The 20,516-nt window shown below is 37.2% G+C and overlaps 1 protein-coding gene across 1 annotated transcript; it reads right to left on the reverse strand.

The window, feature by feature from the left end:
* Positions 1 to 10,977: 10,977 nt before the first annotated feature.
* LOC145066676 (uncharacterized) lies at positions 10,978 to 11,637 on the reverse strand. The gene has a single exon (XM_079013959.1). The coding sequence runs from the start codon at positions 11,635 to 11,637 to the stop codon at positions 10,978 to 10,980; it is 660 nt and encodes a 219-aa protein (XP_078870085.1).
* Positions 11,638 to 20,516: the final 8,879 nt, after the last annotated feature.

Below are 20,516 nucleotides of genomic sequence, written 5' to 3' on the forward strand. Positions count from 1 at the left end.
CTCGAAAAGTTGAATGAAAAGTATGATCTCTGACTGCTGGTCCTATAGCTCCCCGAGCTATAAATTACCAAATAAAAACCAATTAATATTTGAGATCTACAACATAACAGAAAAATCCTTACTTGGGGTAAAAAGACCACTTTACCCCTACCCTAGCTTGGTCTAATAATGAAGCCCATAACCACAATACAATGGGCCCAAAAGCTAAATAATCCATTAAGGCCCAATTTCCAATTGTGCCTAATTCCTTCACATAGGCCTTAAGCTAAGGCCCAATAATGTTCCTGGCCTAAAAACTCCCAAAATCAGATGGCCCTACTAAACCCTAACCTTCTAAGCCCAAAACGAGGCCCAAACCCAAGGCCCAACATCGAAATGTCATCAGACTGAGTACGTTGGGCATACTCAGCTGGTACACTAAGCATACTGGCTCGAAGGCTTGTATGCTGTGCATACAACTCTTCCAATTCAGCCAACTTTCTACTTTAAGCACCTAACTCGTTAAGAATTCACCCAAAAGTGCAGATCTAACCTGCATAAGCTCAAATATCTCGTAAAGTTGCTAACTTTACGTCCATGCATGACCATAAGAAGCTCTAAAGCTCATGAAGGACTTAATGAATGAATGAGGCACCTAAACCCATAAAGTTGGCACCTTTATGCCAAAGGGGCCCATAAAGACCTTAGATCTGAAAAAATAAGCCTTTGGGACATCATAATCCCATCATCCATCCAAACCATGGCTCAAAACATAACAATTTAACCCAAAAAGAGATCTAAGCATCTAGCAATCAAGATGGGAACTTGATACCTCAAAAGCTTGGCAAACATGGTGGTGATTTTGGATCCAAGACCTCCTCTTTAGGCTAAGAAACTTCTAGCTTCTTCAAATCCTTCAAAATGCACAAAAATGAACACCAAAAGCTCTTCAAAGGCTCACACACTCGACAATGGAAGATAAGACACAATTTTAAGGTTTCTGGACAGTAGAGGCTGATAGGGAGGTTAACACTTGGGACTTAATGACATTTTATAGGGCTTGCACCCTAAAAACTAGGGTTTTAGGTCTGAGCACGTATGTTGCACGTACATCCTTGTACGCAGCGCGTACGTGCATGCCTCCGCGATCCACTTATTAGACCAGCTACGCCCCGCGTACACCAGGCTTACGCCCAACATACAACCTCGACTAGCCCACATATAAAAGACCAAAAACACAAAGCGAAAAGAAACATAGTTGAACTAAAAAATTAAATAAATAAATAATACCTTGGAACCATCGGGTGTTATAATTCTCCACCACTTGGATCAGACTTCGTCCTCGAAGTCCGTTGCCCCTAACAACTCTAGGTCGTTCTCCCTCATCTCCTCCTCTGACTCCCAAATCCACTCCGATCCCTTGCGGTGCTGCCACTGCACCTTCACCATCTCGACTAACTTGTTCCTCAAGGTCTTCGTTCTTCGATCCAAAATCGCCATCGGCCTCTCAATATAATTCATGCGGTCATCCACCTCAATATCCTCCAATGGTACCACTGCGGAATCATCCACTAAAAAATTCCGCAGCTGAGAGACATCAAATGTGCTATGAATCTGACTAATATCGGTTGGAAGATCAAGACGATATGAAACCTGGCCCACCCGAACCAAAACCCTAATGGGACCAATATACCTGGGGCCCGACTTGCTCCGCTTCCTGAATCGGATGACACCTTTCCAAGGTGATACCTTTAGGAGAACCATATCTCCCACTTGGAACTCCAAGTATGACTGGTGTCTGTCGACATAGCTCTTCTGCTGACTCTGAGCTGTCTGGAGCCTGCTCCTAACATGCTGAATTAGCTCAGTGGTCTTGAGTCTCACCTCGGAACTCCCCATAACTCGCTAACCGACATCGCCCCAACAAATCGGGGTCCTGCATTTCCTCTCGTAGAGCATCTCGAAAGGAGTTCGATCAATGATGGTGTGATAACTTTTGTTATATGAACATTCCCCTAACGGAAGATACGTATCCCAATTCCCACTAAAATCCAACACGCACGCACGCAACATATCCTTAAGAGTCTGAATAGTCTGTTCACTCTGACCATCGGTCTGCAGATGAAATATTGTAGTGAGATGGACACGGGTGCCCATCTCGTCGTGAAACCGCTTCCAAAATATGGAATTGAAATGAACATCCTTGTCTGAAACCACTGATACCGGCACCCCATGACGTGCCACCACCTCACAGACATAAATCTTGGCCAACTTCACTACGGAAATACTCTCCTTCATCGGAATGAAATATGTACTCTTGGTCAAACGGTCCACAATGACCTAGATAGAATCTACTCCATGCATAGTCCAGGGAAGCTTCGTGATAAATTCCATAACAATGTCTTCCCATTTCTATACGGGAATATCCAACGGATGCATCTTGCCGTGAGGTCGCTGATGCTCGGTGTTGACTTTCCTGCAAGTCAAGCACCGCTTCACGTACCATACCACATCCCGCTTCATGCAGGACCACCAATAATCAGGACGAAGATCCTTATACGTCTTTGTCGCCCCAAGATGAATGGAGAATCCTGACTTGTGAGCCTCCTCCACCAGAACTTTTCTCACACCGCCCTAATATGGAACCCAGACTCTCCGAGACAGAGTCAACAATCCGTGGCTATCATAATCGAAGGAAGTGACCTGACCCACAATACGCTCGCTCTTCCGGTGCTCTTCTTTCATAGCCTCAACATGTGTCTCACGAATCCGCTCCAACAACGGAGTAATCACGGTCATCCTCAAACATAGGTATTTGATCATAGTCGCAACTGCCTTACGGCTAAGAGCATCGGCCACCACATTGGCCTTCCCCGGGTGGTAAATGATCTCACAATCATAATCTTTCACGACATCCAACCATCGACGCTGCCTCATATTCATATTTAGTTGATCCATCAAGTACCTCAGGCTCTTGTGATCCGTGTAGATGGTACACCGGACACCATAGAGGTAATGCAAACAAATCTTGAGGGTGAAACCATAGCCCCCAACTCCAAATCATGCGTCAGATAATTCACCACATGAGGCTTCAGCTGCCTCGAAGCATAAGCGATCACGCGACCCCGCTGCATCAACATTGCCCCCAAACCTATGATCGAAGCATCACAATAAACCACAAAGTCATCAACACCCTCTGGCAGGGTCAGAATCGGCGCCTCACACAACCAATGTCTAAGAGTCTCAAAAGCTGCCTGCTCAGGCCCAAGCGAAAAATCATCGACTTCTTGGTCAGTCGGGTTAAGGGAACAACGCTCTTGGAGAAATCCTGAATGAATCTTCGATAATAACCAACCAAACCAAGAAAGCTCTGAATCTCAGATGGAGACCTCGGAACCTCCCACTGTATCACGGCTTCGAGCTTAGCCGGATTGACCAGAATACCCTTCTAGTTGACAAGGTGCCCCAGAAAACTGCACCTCGTGCAACAAGAACTCGTACTTGGAGAACTTTGCGAAAAGTCTCTCCCTCCTCAAAGTCTCTAACACCTCCCTCAAGTGCTCCTCATGCTACTCCTGAGTCTTGGAATAAACCAAGATATTATCGATGAATACTATCACAGACCGATCTAGCATCGGTCTGCACACATGGTTCATGTGATCCATGAACACGGATGGAGCATTGGTGAGACCGAAAGGCATCATCATGAACTCATAATGACCATATCAAGTCCGGAAAGCCGTCTTCTACACATCCTCATCTCGGAACCACATCTGATGATAACCCGATCGCAAATCAATCTTGGAGAACCAAGATGCACCCTGAAGTTGGTCGAAAAGATCATCAATCCTCGGGAGAGGATAACGGTTCTTTACTATTACCTTATTCAACTTCCAGTAGTCGATACACATCCGATGAGATCTATCCTTCTTCTTTACAAACATAATCGAGGCTCCCCAAGGTGAACTGCTCGGCCTAATAAATCTTTTGTCTAACAGCTCATGCAACTGTGTAGACAACTCCTGCATCTCGGGAGGAGCCAGCTGATATGGTGCTTTGGCTATCGGAGTTGCACCTGGAACCAAATCAATACTGAAATCCACCTGCCTCTCCGAAGGTACCCCTAGCAAATCCTTCAGGAACACATACGGATAATCCTACACGATCGACACATCATCCATGGTCGCCTTACCCTTATCCAAGGTATCCATGACATAGACGACAAAACCCAAACAACCATGATGAAGATATTGTCTGGCCCTCAGTGCACAACACATAATCGGCCCATGTTGAGGTATCTCACCCTGAATCACCAACTATCCCTCACTTGGGGTCCGAACCCGAACTAATTGTTGCTCATAGTCGATCACTACCCCATTAGGGCTTAACCAATCCATGCCCATGATAACCTTGTTCCCACACAGAGGAATAGGAACCATATCAATCAGATGCTGCTTGCTAAATAAATGGAGAGTACAACCTCGATGAACCCTCGCAACCCGAATAGACTTATCATCAGCAATCTCAACATCTAGAGGACAACCCAGCTCCCCCGGAGCTTCAGAAAATCTCTTGCTAAGCGCAAGAGATATAAACGATCAGGTAGCCCTCGAATCAAATAATAACAAAGCAGAGATAACGTTCACAAGGAACGATCCTAAATTAAAACACATAAACATAAGCAAACAATTCAATATAAATAAAGAGACAATGAGAAGATACATAACCGTCACAACATCATGAGTTGCGCGTGCCTCCTCCGCTGTCAGCTGGAAAGCCCTGCTCTTCGTTGCAGGTGCATCTTCCCGGACCTAGCGGCCGTTAGTAATCTGAAGAGTCACAGGAGCGGGTGCTGACACCGGTCTTGCTGCAACCAAACTCGGAGAGTGGGTATTCTTATGGCTCCTCTGATTGCATTGAAAGCAAATAAGATCATATACTGGAGTGATGGTGGTAGTAGCAGTACAATCCTTGCTGACATGACCAGTATGACCGCACTTGAAGCAGCCAGAACCACCCACCCTGCATGTCCCCTCGTGCGACTTGCCGCACTTGTTGCAGCGGCCTCAGCCTTACTGGCCCTGCCCTCTCAAATCAACCACCTTCGGCCTCTTTCTTGAACCCTCAACACTTAACACATAATCTAGCTTCCTCTTCTTCTCCATCTCCATATCAACTTCCCTTTCTCTAGCCCCCGTTATCATGTCTTCCAATGTCTTGAAGCTGGATTGGATAACAAACTACCGACTATCACTCCTCTGTATCTCATGGTATCGGGCCTTTTTTATCTCCTCTTCTGCCAGACACTAAGGAACCAGAAGTGCCCCCTTCCTGAACACAACGGTGATCTCAGCCACCGTCTCAGTAGTCTGGCGGAGATCTTGGAACTCTCGCGCCAGCTGCTGCACCTCAATCACCGATGCAAACTCGACTGGGAACCTAGTCGAGAAATCACCCTAGGTCATCGAATCCACAACATCATCACCCACAACACGTCCTACCTCCTCCTACCAATTGTGTTCCCTATCCTTCAAGAGGAAGGAAGCTAGTCTGACCTTGTCCCCCTCGGGACAATGAATGATACGGAAGGCATTTGCAACATCTACTAACCACTTACTGCTCGCAACGGGGTCCCTTGCCCTGTGATAATCTAGTGCTCCACATGCCCGAAACTCCTTGAAAGTCAAAGAACGCGTCCCGACCAAAGCCACAATCTCAGCGCGTTCAACCGCTCATCAAGAATCTCTAGAATACCCTCATTAACCATGCCAAAGATCACATGAGTTTGCTCAAGGACATTGCATGTAATCTTAGACGAGATGAACTCCCTCGTCTGGTCATGAAGCTGCCTGACTCCAAAACCTAAGCCCAAACCCTCCCCAATACTAGAACTATCGACTAGTCTGTCTCGCAATACCACCATACTGAAAATAGACCAATAAAAACCATCAGAATACACATTCGAAATATAAACATTGTGTAATCATAACTCCACAAGATCCCTGGCTTCATCGTAACACTCCTTGAATTGAGTACGGATCCTCTGCTTCCACTAGTACAAGCCCATACTACCTTCCACATCTATCCGTAGTTTCCTCAAGAAGTGCCTTAACTCAACTAAGTTACTTTATATCCTAAACAATTTCCCCCACCGATAAGGCTCCCATCACTAGATCTTATCCTAGGTTTTCCTAGGCAAACTCCAGACCACTCTTCGCCATCAACTATAGAAGGAACTCCCGTTAACTTCCTCTAACCAGCCCACGAATACAATTACATATTACAAAAACTAGATAATTCTTTGAATGAAAGGTATCACACTACAACGGTTGGACTCAAACAAGAGCTGCGCAATAGAGTTAAAACCTAACCCTCTAAACTTATTTAGTTCCCATAGTATGTAACTTAACATATTTGTTTACTAGTTAGCTAAATCTAGTTACAACTCCTAAAAGCACAAAGCAAGCAGCATTCGAGCATCAAGTAATCAGAACCAAGCATAACCTAATTAGGCCATCCTACTACTGACTGATCAGTACTAGCATGCAAGTCAACAAGCTTATACAACAGAAATACAAAGGCATCTCTCCTAGATCCTTATCCCTAATCTAGCATGCGATTTACAGATTCACAATTCAAAACATAACATAAACATGTATGGTTATTTTGGGAAAACTTACTTGAGCTCTTCTGATTGCATGCACCACACCATTTCTTATTTTAGAAAACCTTTTCTTAAAATATGTTTCTTTTTTGATAATTTAACGAAAACCTCGGTTTGAGTTCAGACACACCCGACAGTATGCCCAAATCCCTCAAACCAAGGCCCTGATACCAATTTGAAACATCCAAAAATTATGACCAAAAAATTTCATTTTTAATTTAAGTAAAATTCATATCCCAAAACATTGTCCATACAAAACAGAATCCATATGGTGTATGCGATGTCGTAAACCCGATCCATTCCCCTTGGAACCGGAAGTACCTGAAACACAGACTAAAAACCGTAAGCATAAAGCTTAATGAGTTTCCCAAAATACCACATACCATACATATCATATAACGGCCCCCGCCTAATGAGATATGGGCCCCGCCCAATAAACATATATATATATATATATATATATATATATATATATATATATATATATATATATATATATATATACAAGCACATACAAGTATCACACAGACAACAAGTATAATAACATAATCAAACGAGGGTTGGCCGTGGTGCTTTAGACCCATTAAACCCAATGAGGAAACTCACCTCGAAAAGTTGAATGAAATGAATGGTCCCTGACTGTTGGTCCTACAGCTCCCTGAGTTATCAATTGTCAAATAAAAACTAATTAACATTTGACATCTACAACATAACCAAAAATCCCTAATTGGGTAAAAATACCATTTTACCCCTACCCTATCTTGGTATAAGAATGAAGCCCATAACCACAATCCAATGGGTACAAAAGCTAAACAATCCATCAAGGCCCAAACTATGGCCCAATTTCCAATTGGGCCCAATTCCTTCACATGGGCCTTATCCTAAGACCCAATGATGTTCTTGGCCCAAAAACTCCCAAAATTAGATGGCCCGACTAAACCCTAACCTTCTAAGCCCAAAACGAGGCCCAAACCCAAGGCCCAACATCGAAATGCCATCAGACTGAGTACGCTGGGCGTACTCAGCTGGTACACTAAGCATATTGGATCGATGGCATCTACGTTGCGCGTATAAGCTTGTACGCCCAGCATACTCTTCCAATTCAGCAGACTTTTTACTTTAAGCACTTAAATCGTTAAAACTTCACCCTAAAGTGCAGATCTAACCTCATTAAGCTGAAATATCATGTAAAGTTGCTAACGTTACGTCCATGCATGACCATAAGAAGATCTAAAGCTCATAAAGGACTTAGTGAATGCATGAGGCTCCTAGACCCATAAAGTTGGCACCTTTATGCCAAAGAAGCCCATGAAGACCTTAGATGTGAAAGAATAATCCTTTGGGACGTCCTAATCCCATCATCCATCCAAACTATGGCTAAAAACATAACAATTTAACCAAAAAGGAGATCTAAGCATCTAGCAATCAAGATGGGAACTTGATACCTCAAAATCTTAGCAAACAAGGTGGCGATTATGGATCCAAGACCTCCTCTTCAGGCTAAGCAACTTCTAGCGTCTTCAACTCCTTCAAAATGCACAAAAATGAACACCAAAAGCTCTTCAAAGGCTCACACACACTTGACAATGGAAGATAAGACTCGATTTTAGGGTTTCTGGACAGTAGAGGCTGATAGGGATCCTAACACTTGGGACTTAATGACATTATATATGGATTGCACCCTAAAAATTAAGGTCTTGGATTTGAGCATGTACTATGCACGTACATCCTTGTACACAACGCGTATGTGCATGCTTCCACGATCCACTTATTAGACCAACTACTCCCCGCGTACACCAGGCTTACGCCTAGTGTACGGCCTCGACTAGCCCACACATAAAAGGCCCTAAACACAAAGCCCAAATCAACATATCTGAATTAAAAAATTAAATTAATAAATAATACCTTGGAACCATCGGGTGTTACATCATGGGTTCGTATCCTTAGAACCAAATGGTGATCCACGCTTCAGGCGTGTTTTAGACTCTTGAGTGACTTTATCATCAGATTGTCCATATGGAAATTCTATTCCAGCTGGAACATTGACAACTGGTATATACTCCCTCCGTTCCAAATTGATAGTCCACTTTTGATTTTTGAAGTCTTTTTTCTTCAACTTTGACCTTAAATATTTTTATTTGTGTTATATATTACTTGATAAAACTTATAAAAATGAAAAAACATTTAAAATACAATTCATTCATATATTTTGCATCAAGTATTATCTATAAAAAACCAAAAATATTTAAGGTCAAAGTTGAAGAAAAAAGACTTCAAAAGTCAAAAGTGGTCTATCAATTTGGGACGGAGGTAGTATGATTTAGTCACCCTTTTGTGTTAGTAAATGCATCAGGCAATTGATTAGCCATTTCTTGGAAATGCATTATCTTTTGAACTTCCATTTTACATTGCTTTGTGAGAGGGTTAAGATATGATAAAGAAAGATCATGCTAGGAAACATCCTTTTCTATAATCTTTTTTTCTCCCACTAATGATGGAAAATTTGCCTCATCAAATTGGCAATCAGCTAGGCGTGCTGTAAAAACATCACATGTTAAAGGTTCAAGATATCTTATAATAGATATTGACTCATAATCAACATATATTCCCAACCTTCTTTGAGGACCCATTTTTTTCCTTTGTGGTGGTGCAATGGGGACATATTCTGCACACCCAAAAATTCTCAAATGGGATATATTTGGCTCTTGAGCAAAAGCAAGTTATAGGGGAGAATATACATGATATGAACTTTGTCTCATGCGTATCAATGGTCCAACATGTAAGATTGCATGGCCCTAAACAGAAACAGGAAGTTTGGTTCTCATTATCAATGGTCTAGCTATTAGTTGGACACGTTTAATCAGTGATTCAGCTAAACCCATTTTGTGTGTGTACACGAGCAACTAGATGCTCAACAACAATTCCTATGGACATACAATAATCATTAAATACTTGTGAAGTAAATTCACCAGCATTATCAAGTCTCACTCTTTTGATAATATAATCAGGGAAATGTGCCCTTAATTTAATAATTTGAGCAAGAAACTTTGTCAATGCCACATTATGAGTTGATAATAGGCAAACATGAGACAATTTGTTGGATGCATCTATTAGGACCATGAAGTATCTTAATTGTCTAGATGGTGGATGACTTTGTCCACATATATCACCTTTAATTCTTTCTAGAAATCTAGGTGATTCCCTTTCAACTTTCATTAGAGAATGTTTTATAACTAACTTTCCAAGGGAACAAGATGTACATGGTCTTATGCTACTGTATTAAGGGAACTTCTGGTCCTTCAGTGGGTGATCATGTGTATTCTCAATTATCCTTCGCATCATTGTTTATCCTGGGAGGCCCAACCTATCATGCCATAAACTGAATGTCCAAGGATCACAATGTTTTCTTTGACTACCATATTTGATTCAATCATATGTATATATGTATAATGCAAACCAAAATCAAGTGTTGGTAGTTTTTCAAGCACATGATTTTTGTCTATAATATACATATATTTCTTATTTTCAACGGCCACAGTCTTTGTGTCATATCCTTTGAAATATATGTCATTGAAACTTAATAAGTTTCTATTAGACTTTGGAGAAAATAAGGCATTTTCTATACAAAAGCTCGTACCATTTGGTAATATAAATTAGGCGTTCCCAGTTCCCTCTATCAAGTCTGCAGGACCTGATTTTTTATGTATGACTGTTTTTGTTGGTAATAATTTTGAAAAATATTTCTTAGATTTCAAAATAGTATGCATACTATCACTATCTTCTATACAAAGATCTCCAACCTTTTCTTGTTGTAGTGTTTCAGTTGGACTCATATTAAACTTCACATATGAAAGAAATAATAAGCCAATAAACATAATCACAATAATTATTATAAAGAAAGTTCATTTATTGTAGGAAAGATATTACATGAAAAACAAAGGAAGGGAAAACAGGTTTACAAGAACAATAACATAAATTTTTTGTTTATGTCTTCCATGTCATTGCAGAAATCAGCAACAGTTAGCGGAGTGCATTCAACATTATCAATGAGGTTTGCTTCTTTTCCTTTTACTTTGATGGACTCTTTATAAAGTTGACAAAGATGTGTAAGTGTGCGACAAGTCCTTGACCAATGGCATGTGCCACCACATCTATAACATGAACCATCATATTTTTGTGATGTCCCAACATCATGCCTTTCCACTATGGCCTTTTCTTGTGTATGGATATTGTTTCTTTGTAAATATTGGTAATTATTCCTTTTTTTGGTCACGACCAAAATTATGATTCTGATTATGGCTTTGGTTTCGATTAAATAAGCCATGACCTCGTCCTCAACCACGCCCACGCCCTCGTCCACGTGTATTGTTTCGATAACCACCAGTATTTGTAGCATTTGCTTCAGAAAGTGCTACTGATCCTGTTGGACGAGATTCATGGTTTTTCATCAAGAGCTCATTGTTTTGCTCTGCAACAAACAGGCATGCATTCAGTTCAGAATATTTTGTGAACTTTTGCAACTGATATTGTTGATTCAAGGTAATATTTGTTGCATGAAATGTGGAGTAAGTTTTCTCCAACGTATCTTCATCGCTAACTTCTTGTCCACAACACTTGAGTTGTGAACATATTCTTAACAAAGTTGAGTTGTATTCATTTACTTTCTTGAAGTCTTGAAACCCCAGTGTTCTCCTTTCATCTCTAGCATTTGGAAGTATAACTTCCTTTTGATGATCAAATCTTTCTTTCAATAGATTCCAGAGAATAATTGGATATGTAATATCAAGATATTCAAATATCAACATTTCATGAATATGCTTACGAAGGAAAACTTGTGCTTTCACCTTGTCTTGTGCCAAGCAATTATTAAATTCATATATAGCATTTGAGATTCCCATGGACTCAAGATGCATTTTTACATCTATCATCCATGACACATAGTTTTTCCCACTCACTTCAAGTGCTGCAAACTTGAGCTTTGCAATGTTGGACATATTGTAACTATAAATTTAAACAAAATAACAAGATGAAAATTAAAATCCATTTATTTCAATATGTATTGCACAAAACAGAAGCGGAAGAAGAATCATCCCATACAAGACTAAGAAAGGGTAAAATAAATCAGGATAAAATACATCCGGTGTGAGATTGAAAAATAGGAAGCTAAGTGCTATAGTCTTTATAGTTGCGAGAATCACAACCGGATGAATCATTTTGATATTGATAACCTTGAAAAGTGAGAATTTACTCCTTTTTTTCGTAGAAAAAAATACGATAGTAATGTTATTTATAGTAGAAAAATAGTCTTTGTTTTGTTGTTTATAACCGTTGAATATATATAGCCGTTGTGTGTATGTGTTATATATATATATATATATATATATATATATATATATATATATATATATATATATATATATATGTATTTTATAAGTCATTCAATAAGACATTTAATTAGTACATAATTTTACTTGGTATAATTTTACTAATTAGAAACATAAATAAATATTAGTAATTGTTTAAATAAAACTATCAAGAATATCTAAAATATAAATAAATAAACATTGACATGTATAAATAAATGTTAGTATACATAAATAAAAATTACTTGCATAATTTAAATGTTAGTATACATAAATAAAAGTTAGTTGCATACAGTAAATGTTAGTATAAGAAATAAAAATCGTTAGTAATCCATAATGAACAAGTTTTATTAATTCATTAGTATTTTTTTTAAATATGATAAAAGTTTTTATAATTAATAATGTTTTTACTAAGTAATACATACATTGATTAAGATATATGTGATTTCCATTTGTTTAATAACCTTGATTAGAGCTTTGGTGCTGATAACGTGTTATAAATTTGATGTAATTAAAGCTAAAACTAACAAAATTAAACTAAAACATCATATCATATCATACTATATTATAAATGAAACATTTTTCCTTTCACCACATTCATTTGAAACTCCCATGTATTTTTCCTTTCACCACATTCATTTGAAACTCCCATGACTTTTCAATTTCTTTACAATAATAATTATAAGTTAGTTAAATAAATATCAAACCTAAAGTGTAATCATATATAAACTAAATTTCAAGATTAAAATAATATCTTTACTTCTACTTATAAAGTTATGTTTTTTAACTTTTAACATATCATACTTAATTTGTTAGTGTTAATATATTATTGGATGTAAACCATTATCATTTTAAAGATACAATTTTGGAATAATTTGTATAAAATACTTAAATTATTAATGCAAATATAACATTACAGACTCAACTTAAATATAAATTTTAGTTTAACTTAAACAACCCAAAAAATATTTTGTAAATAGTTAAAAGTGATAAATTGTAGTGTCTTTCTAATAATGATTATAAGTTGATTTGTCCTCTGTAACACTCTACAGAGATACGCGAGTGGAGGACCGCCCTTTGTAATTAGAATCTAAAACAGGATTTTCCGCATTATTACTTGTAAATTCGTTAATCTTAATAATTGGAGACACGTCCTCTGTAACACTCCACAGAGATACGCGAGTGGATGACCGCCCCCGTAACCAGAATCTCCTGGAGGGAGAGCGTGACTTGAGTGTATAGATCTATACGGGGCTGACTACCCCGCACCTGGCTGCTAGCTAAAGCCGAACCGAAAGGTTCAAGGGTGACGAAAGTCATAATTGGATAATGGACTACTTATTGCCATTTTTAGTCTATCGTATGGTTATGGAACTCGCAATTTAGATTACGGAGATTTACGTGTTGTAATAATGAACTTAGTAAGCTAATAACCTTAAGAATTAGTTTACTTTCCACTCAATAGTTTTATATACGTGTTAAAATTATCATACATTTCAAAGATAACCAGGCTTTCAGGAAACTTCACGCAAACATTTTAAGTATGGTAGATACTTGTACATTACATTTGGATTCGATAACTAAACTTTACTTTTAGGAAAATAAGGGTTTTTCCTGGGATAACTGAACTGTTCTTAACTAGACCGTGTAACTAATGGATAACTAAACTTTACTTTTAAGGAAAATAAGGGTTTTTCCTGGGATAACAAACTGTACATAACTGGATCGTATAACAATCGGATAACTAAACTATACTTATAAGAAAATATGGGATTTTCTTGGATAACAAACTTTTTCGGAAAACCAAAGGAAATTGTACATTTTCAGAAAACAAACCTCTTATGAACTCACCAGCTTTATGCTGATTTTCAAACTGTTTGTATTCTCAGGTCCACATTAGACAGGTACCCGCGATCTTTTGGAGAAGACGGAGCGGTTATCAGACTCGTCTTAACTTTAGTTCATATGATATATATGTATAACACTTGTAACACTTTGATTTCAAACAAATGTAATAATTCTATGTAATGTAATTTTTTGTGTTTACTACGCTTACTATATACATTGGTTGCGATATTCATGACGTCCTCCGCCCCGGAACGTTTCCGCCTTCGGTTTCGGGGTGTGACAAAATAACTTACAATAACAATAGTTAAAAATAACTCTATATAAATGTTTATATTGTTACCTTTAAAATCAACAAAAAATATTTGATGTTTTAAATAATTATAAGGATAGAAATTAAAATACTAAGCAAATAAATTTAAAAAAATTAATTAACAATAACAAAAACTATAAATAACATTAAACCATATATTATATTTAATTTTATTCATGTGTAACTTGCGAATAGAAGTCATTCAAACGATTGAGATTATTCAGTTATAATAGATGTATATATTATCATATAATTAAAAATAATCAATAGATTATATCCATTTAATATACAAATTATTATATCAAATTTAACAACAACGTTATTGTTATATTTAAAAAAAACATATATTTGTAAAGACTTCAACTATATAGTTGTTTTTGCGCCACGCGCGGACATTCGACTAGTTATAAAATAAAAGAAGGAGATCTGAGAGGATTCTTAAATACTTAGAAGATTGTATTCAAGACGGTGTGTTTATTTCTTTCACATTAGATGAGTATTTATACTACATAGCATCATATTATTACATCATCAAAATAGTAACTAAATAGTTAAATGAAACTATTTGAAAGGTGAAATATGTTTATCCACATGCTATGTCTAACTCAATAGTTTTATGTCTTTTAAAACTATATATATATATATATATATATATATATATATATATATATATATATATATATATTCCTATCAATTTTAATTTTTACAAACAACTCAACCAATTCACATTCAACCCACTATGGATCAAAACCCAAACACTCATCCTCCAAACACAAATACATCCCCCTCTCTTGGTTTTGCATAATATGAGGCGTATGTGAACATCATCAACTCGCAAAGCTCACAATTTTTCGAGATATTTTTCAATCCTGCCTCGCACCCACTACAATTTGTAGGATCCCATTTCTCGATTGGATTGGTACAAAATAATATTATCAAGAAGACAATCGTATGAACAATGATGAACATAATATGTGAGTAAACCTGTGATGAATAGATAGATAGAATAAACTTGTTACATGAAGAACACCCACTTAGCTAGCGAGAATTCTTAGCCAAACACTCTCTAGTCTAAATGTCTACATGGTGCACTTATAAAATAAATGACCACTCGCCTCCACTTTATATACTAGTGGAGGGAATATACTCTCATATAAGGGAATATTCTACCAAAATAAATCACTCATCATTGTAGAGAATTTTCATGTTCCAACAATCTCCCTTTAAATGCTCGGAAATGGTGAGGGTAAACAGAAGTGATAAAAGTCAGAACATCCGACGAGCAGGCTTTGGTGCTGAAGTGTCTCGGAAGAACTGAAGTTATCGTGGTCTCAGAATCTGGCAATGGAATCTGTAGCATCAAAGAACATACAGAGGAACCCAATCTGTGAATAAAAAAATATAAAATCCCAATCTTCGAATGTGATCCGTTCCCAGCAACCTATCATGTTCACAGTCTCCCCCTTAACTGTAGAATCGAAGAGCACACTTTCGAATCACACAACGTCTTCAATGCTGCAAACTCGAGTGATAATGCACCAAATAATCTACGAAGAGTAACCTGCTGAAAATGTGAAGCATCCAAAAGTAAGTCTGAATGATAAATAATGTTAATCTGAATACATGGTCTAGCAATGCTAAAAATGTGATCGGAAGATCAAAAATAAGTGTCACGTCACATCAGCAAAATAATCTTCGTCTTCAAAATATCGCAAATCTAAAATCGAGAAATCATAAAATCTGTTTCGGATGCAAACACAAAGGAGACATCCTAAAATGTAGAGTCTGAAGATAAATAATCATAATTTGAAGAACATCTAGTAATGCCAAAAATTCGATCGGTAAAGATAAAAAATCAGTGTCATGTAACGACCCAAAAACTAATGGTAAAATTTTCATCTTTAATGTAACTAAAACATTGATACCATTTATTTCAAACATTTCAAATCATCATTAAGTAAAACATTTATCAGAGTTCATCCCAAAATCATTCATTGCGGAAATCATAGGTGTGCACTGCGATCCATCCGAGCTCTTCGTTTCCAAATCAATGATACTTGAAACCAAAACTGTAAACCCTAAGCACAAAGCTTAGTGGGTCCCCTAGAGCATACCCCACACACAATGCACATAACACATATCACATATCATATTAGCTATACAAGCTATCTCTACCACATATCGCATATCAATTAGCTATAAAGGTATCTTTACCGCTTACCACATATCTATTAGCTATAAAAGCTACCTCTACCACATAATACAAATCAATTAGCTATAAAAGCTACCTCTATCACATATCACATATCAATCAGCTATAAAGCTATCTCTACCATTACCCCCAAAGGCTATCTCTACCGTTAGCCCCAAAGGCTATCTCTACCGTTAGCCATAAAGGCTATCTCTACCATTAGCCATAAAGGCTACCTCTACCACCAGCTGTAAAAGTTATCTCTACCACGTATCACTGCATAAATATGCCACACACCTCTACACAGCAAGTATACCAACTATCATAAAATAGGTCGGCCTTGGTGCCTCAGACCCATTGGTATGGTAAGAAGACTCACCTCGCATTGCAGAAGCTTCTCGTATGAACTCCTTAGATGCTGCACTGACAGCTTCCCGAGCTGTCACTATCAAACAATATACCCAATTAGCGATTGGGTCCCATACCAAAATCCTTAATCTATGCATGGGGTAAAATGACCATTCTACCCCTGCCCCCAATATGATCCAAAACTAAGGCCCAAACCCAAAACAAAAGCCCAACACTCTAATGTCCATAAGTCCTTTAATGGCCCAATTTCAAATTGGGCTCAAAACCATAATGGGCCTTCACACATAACTATCAATCCAAACTTGATGCCCCAACAGGGCCCCAAAACACAAAGTCCATTGCTTGGCCCAACCTGAGGCCCAAAACACACCAAACCCATAACTGATGAGTACGCGGGGCGTACTCTTCTGTACGCTAAGCGTACTAGCTGAATGGAGTGTACGTTGCACGTACCTGCATGTACGCCCAACGTACTCCTCTGTTAAGCCACTTTTCCATTAAGTGCTTAATACTGCACTCCAGAAGCTACAATTGCAGATCCAAATCCTCTTCAACGTCTTAAACCATAAAGTTGCTTACTTGATGGCTTTGCGTGACCCACATAAGCTCAAACTCCAAAATGATAATCTACATCTATGGAAATGGTCTTAACTCATGCATGAACCCATTAAGACCTCCAAGATGGCAACTTTCTGCCTTAGATGGTTATCACCCACCTTGACCCCTAGAAAACACTACATAGGTGAGCAAAAACCGCACCGCAACTAAAATTAATCGCAAAAACCGCAACCGCAGTAAAAACCGATGATGAGGTTTTCTGTTTTTCAAAAACCACAAATTTGCGATGTGGTGCGGTTATTGGTTTTCAAAAACCGCAAAAAAAATTGCACCGCACCGTATATATTATATACATTTGTTTTATTAATAATTAATATATTAAATATTAAAAATAAGACAAGTTTTATGGATTAAAGAAGGATAAATTCTAAAAGACAAAAATATTGGTTTTTTGTTATGTTGAACTTTGGAAAATGGTGAAATTTCACAATTTCAAAATAGTTTTTGTTAATTACTAGTGATTTAATGCTTTTAAGATATTAGTTGTTCGTGATTTAAGTTAATTGTCTTATAGCTTATTATTTTTTTATTATTACAAGTAATATGTTTGAACTTTTAAAACCGTTTGAACTCTAAACTGTGGTTGAAAACCACATAAAATAACCGCACCAAATCCATACGGATAATAAGTGAAACACAAAAAAATAAAACCACACTGCAAAAATAACCGTCTAACCGCACCGCAAAAATAATCGCACCAAGCGGTTTTGAAAATGGATTAACCGCATTTGCGGTTAGTGGTGAAGTTTTTGCCAATAACCGCACCGAATCGCACCGCGCTCGCCCCTATTACATGATGTAACATACTAAGGGCCACATGAAGAGTGGCAATTGTGAATAGAAAATATCAAAGATGATCGCCTTTTGTCAACAAATCTCATCTTAGACAAAACTTCATCCAAATACTCCCCATACAAGGAGTCAAACTCATATTCAAAATCCACATTAAACATCGTAATCTATTTTCGCTAATTTTATTTCATTCGACAATCTCATTGAGCCATAAAGGATTGCTCAATGCCGAGAACACAATTGGTCACTTTAGAAAGTCGGCCAACCAAGATCTTTCCAATGATTTTGTATCTGTAGCCTATAATACTAGCATATACGACTAAAAAGTTATAATCCTCGATGAACTTCGGATCTTGAACCTTCTGTATTAGGGCAACAAATGAAGAGTTGCAACCTCTTGGAATAAACCATGACCTTGAACCTCTGCCAAGTCCTAAAACCTTTTAAAAAAATGCATAAGTAAGCCATCCGACTAAGGTGCTTTGTCACCCCATAATGCCAACATTTTTTTTCTCTCCTCACGATAAAAGACGATTCAATGAAAGAGAATTGTTCTTGAGTGATCCTCTTAAACGGGTTCAAACCTTGGATGCTCGGACCGAATGTAAGAATTGAAAAGATATTTGCAAAATATTTATGAAATTCATATTAGACTAGAGTTAGAGACATAAATCGTCAGCCCATGATATATAATTATGCAATTAATAAATCATTTTACTTTAAGTATAAAATCAAACAGGTCACATAAAATATAACTGTAATTTAATTTCTTTAGTTTTATTTCATTTATATCAAAAAAACTAAATACAATAATTGAGATTATTAAAAAAAAAAAGCCAAATCAATGAGTTTGTTTTCTTTTATGGTATAAAGTTGCTAGTGTTTTGATGTGGTAGCATGTTCTTTCACATGGCCGCATGAGGTACGCATTAATATTTGATACCCACTACATCAAACCTTCATGGTATCACAAGCTAAGTTGTGCCCACAATCCACAAATGCCATTTTCTTTTTTGTCTAAAAGAAATCACTAAAATATCTCTTAGCCCATTACTCGAAAAGAAATTATTTTGTTTCTATTATGTTTACATTGATGTACCCATAGATATCTAACCGAGTCCCGGTTGCTAGCAAATATGAAATATCTAACCTCAACATGAAACCTAAATATTGGGTCATCTTTCTCGAATTATGAATACTAAATATCATATTGTATAACATAAACAACCAAATGTTTGTAAGTAAATAAAAAAGAAGCGAACCAACGAAACCAAAAGACGGACACGTAACCTTCTTCATGCCTATTGATATTATGCGAACAAATCACATTCAATGGTCATATTGGTACGAGGAACCATTGCTCCTCATGGGTCTAGTTTTTCCATCGTATGAGTATGGCTTACGGAACCGTCAGTCCAATCAAGTTTGTAAGGTTGAGATTTTAAGGAGATGCAAGATTTAAAGTGTCATGGTACCAATTTTGAAGATGTATTTTTTTAGGATTCCTTGTTGCATTATCCATCTTAATTACTATCATAGAAAGGATGCCTAGGTTTATTGAATTTTTCATATTTGAGTTTTGATAGTGTAGTGGAGTTTTTGTGTTTTTTATTGTCAGTAGGAACAAAAAGTGTCGGTTAGTTGGTTAGTTGGAGATTGTGGCTCCAAAATTCTCTTTTAGCTAGTTCATTGTAATTGGTTTGTTTTGCAAGCCCCTTGCTTGTTTTATTAAAATTTAGCTTTGGTTAAAGTTAAAACATTGTTGATAATTGTTAAAAACAAAGAACGCTCTCATGACGTTGTTAAGTGTTATGATCTAAATATTTAGATAATTATGCTTTGTCTAGTTTTCATATCATTTTTTATTATCAAAGCTAATATGAGATGGTTGCTGTGGAAGACTTTGTTTAGTTGTTAATCACCGGAACCTTGCGCATGACAATTATACATGTGACTTTAAAGACCAATGTTATAGTCTTAATATATATTAATATTTGTGTTTCTTCTAGTTTTCACATTATTCGGTGTCATGTCTCATCTGAGATGGTCGATCATGGAAAACGTTGTTTAGTTGTTAATGGTCGCAAGCTCTGTAGGTGTTAAGTTGTAAAAGTCGAATAGTGTCTTGTAATGATTCGCATTTTGTATGTATTTTACTAAGTCAATTTTAAATGCGAAGTGTAGCATGCGAAGTTTCAGTGTATTAGACTTAGTATACTTTTTGTAAGTTCCCTATAAATAGGGACTTAGGCTTGAAGTAAAAAAAGAGAGATCGAAACACAAAAACTCTCTTCAGCTTATTCTGTAATCAGTCTTAATAAAACGAGATCTGATTAATATTTACTTCGTGTGTTCTTTATCATTCATCATTCAAATCTATTG

This window comes from Lactuca serriola, chromosome 8 (assembly GCF_051521515.1).
Source record: "Lactuca serriola cultivar US96UC23 chromosome 8, Lser_US96UC23_V15, whole genome shotgun sequence".
In the NCBI taxonomy this organism is placed as follows: Eukaryota; Viridiplantae; Streptophyta; class Magnoliopsida; order Asterales; family Asteraceae; genus Lactuca; species Lactuca serriola.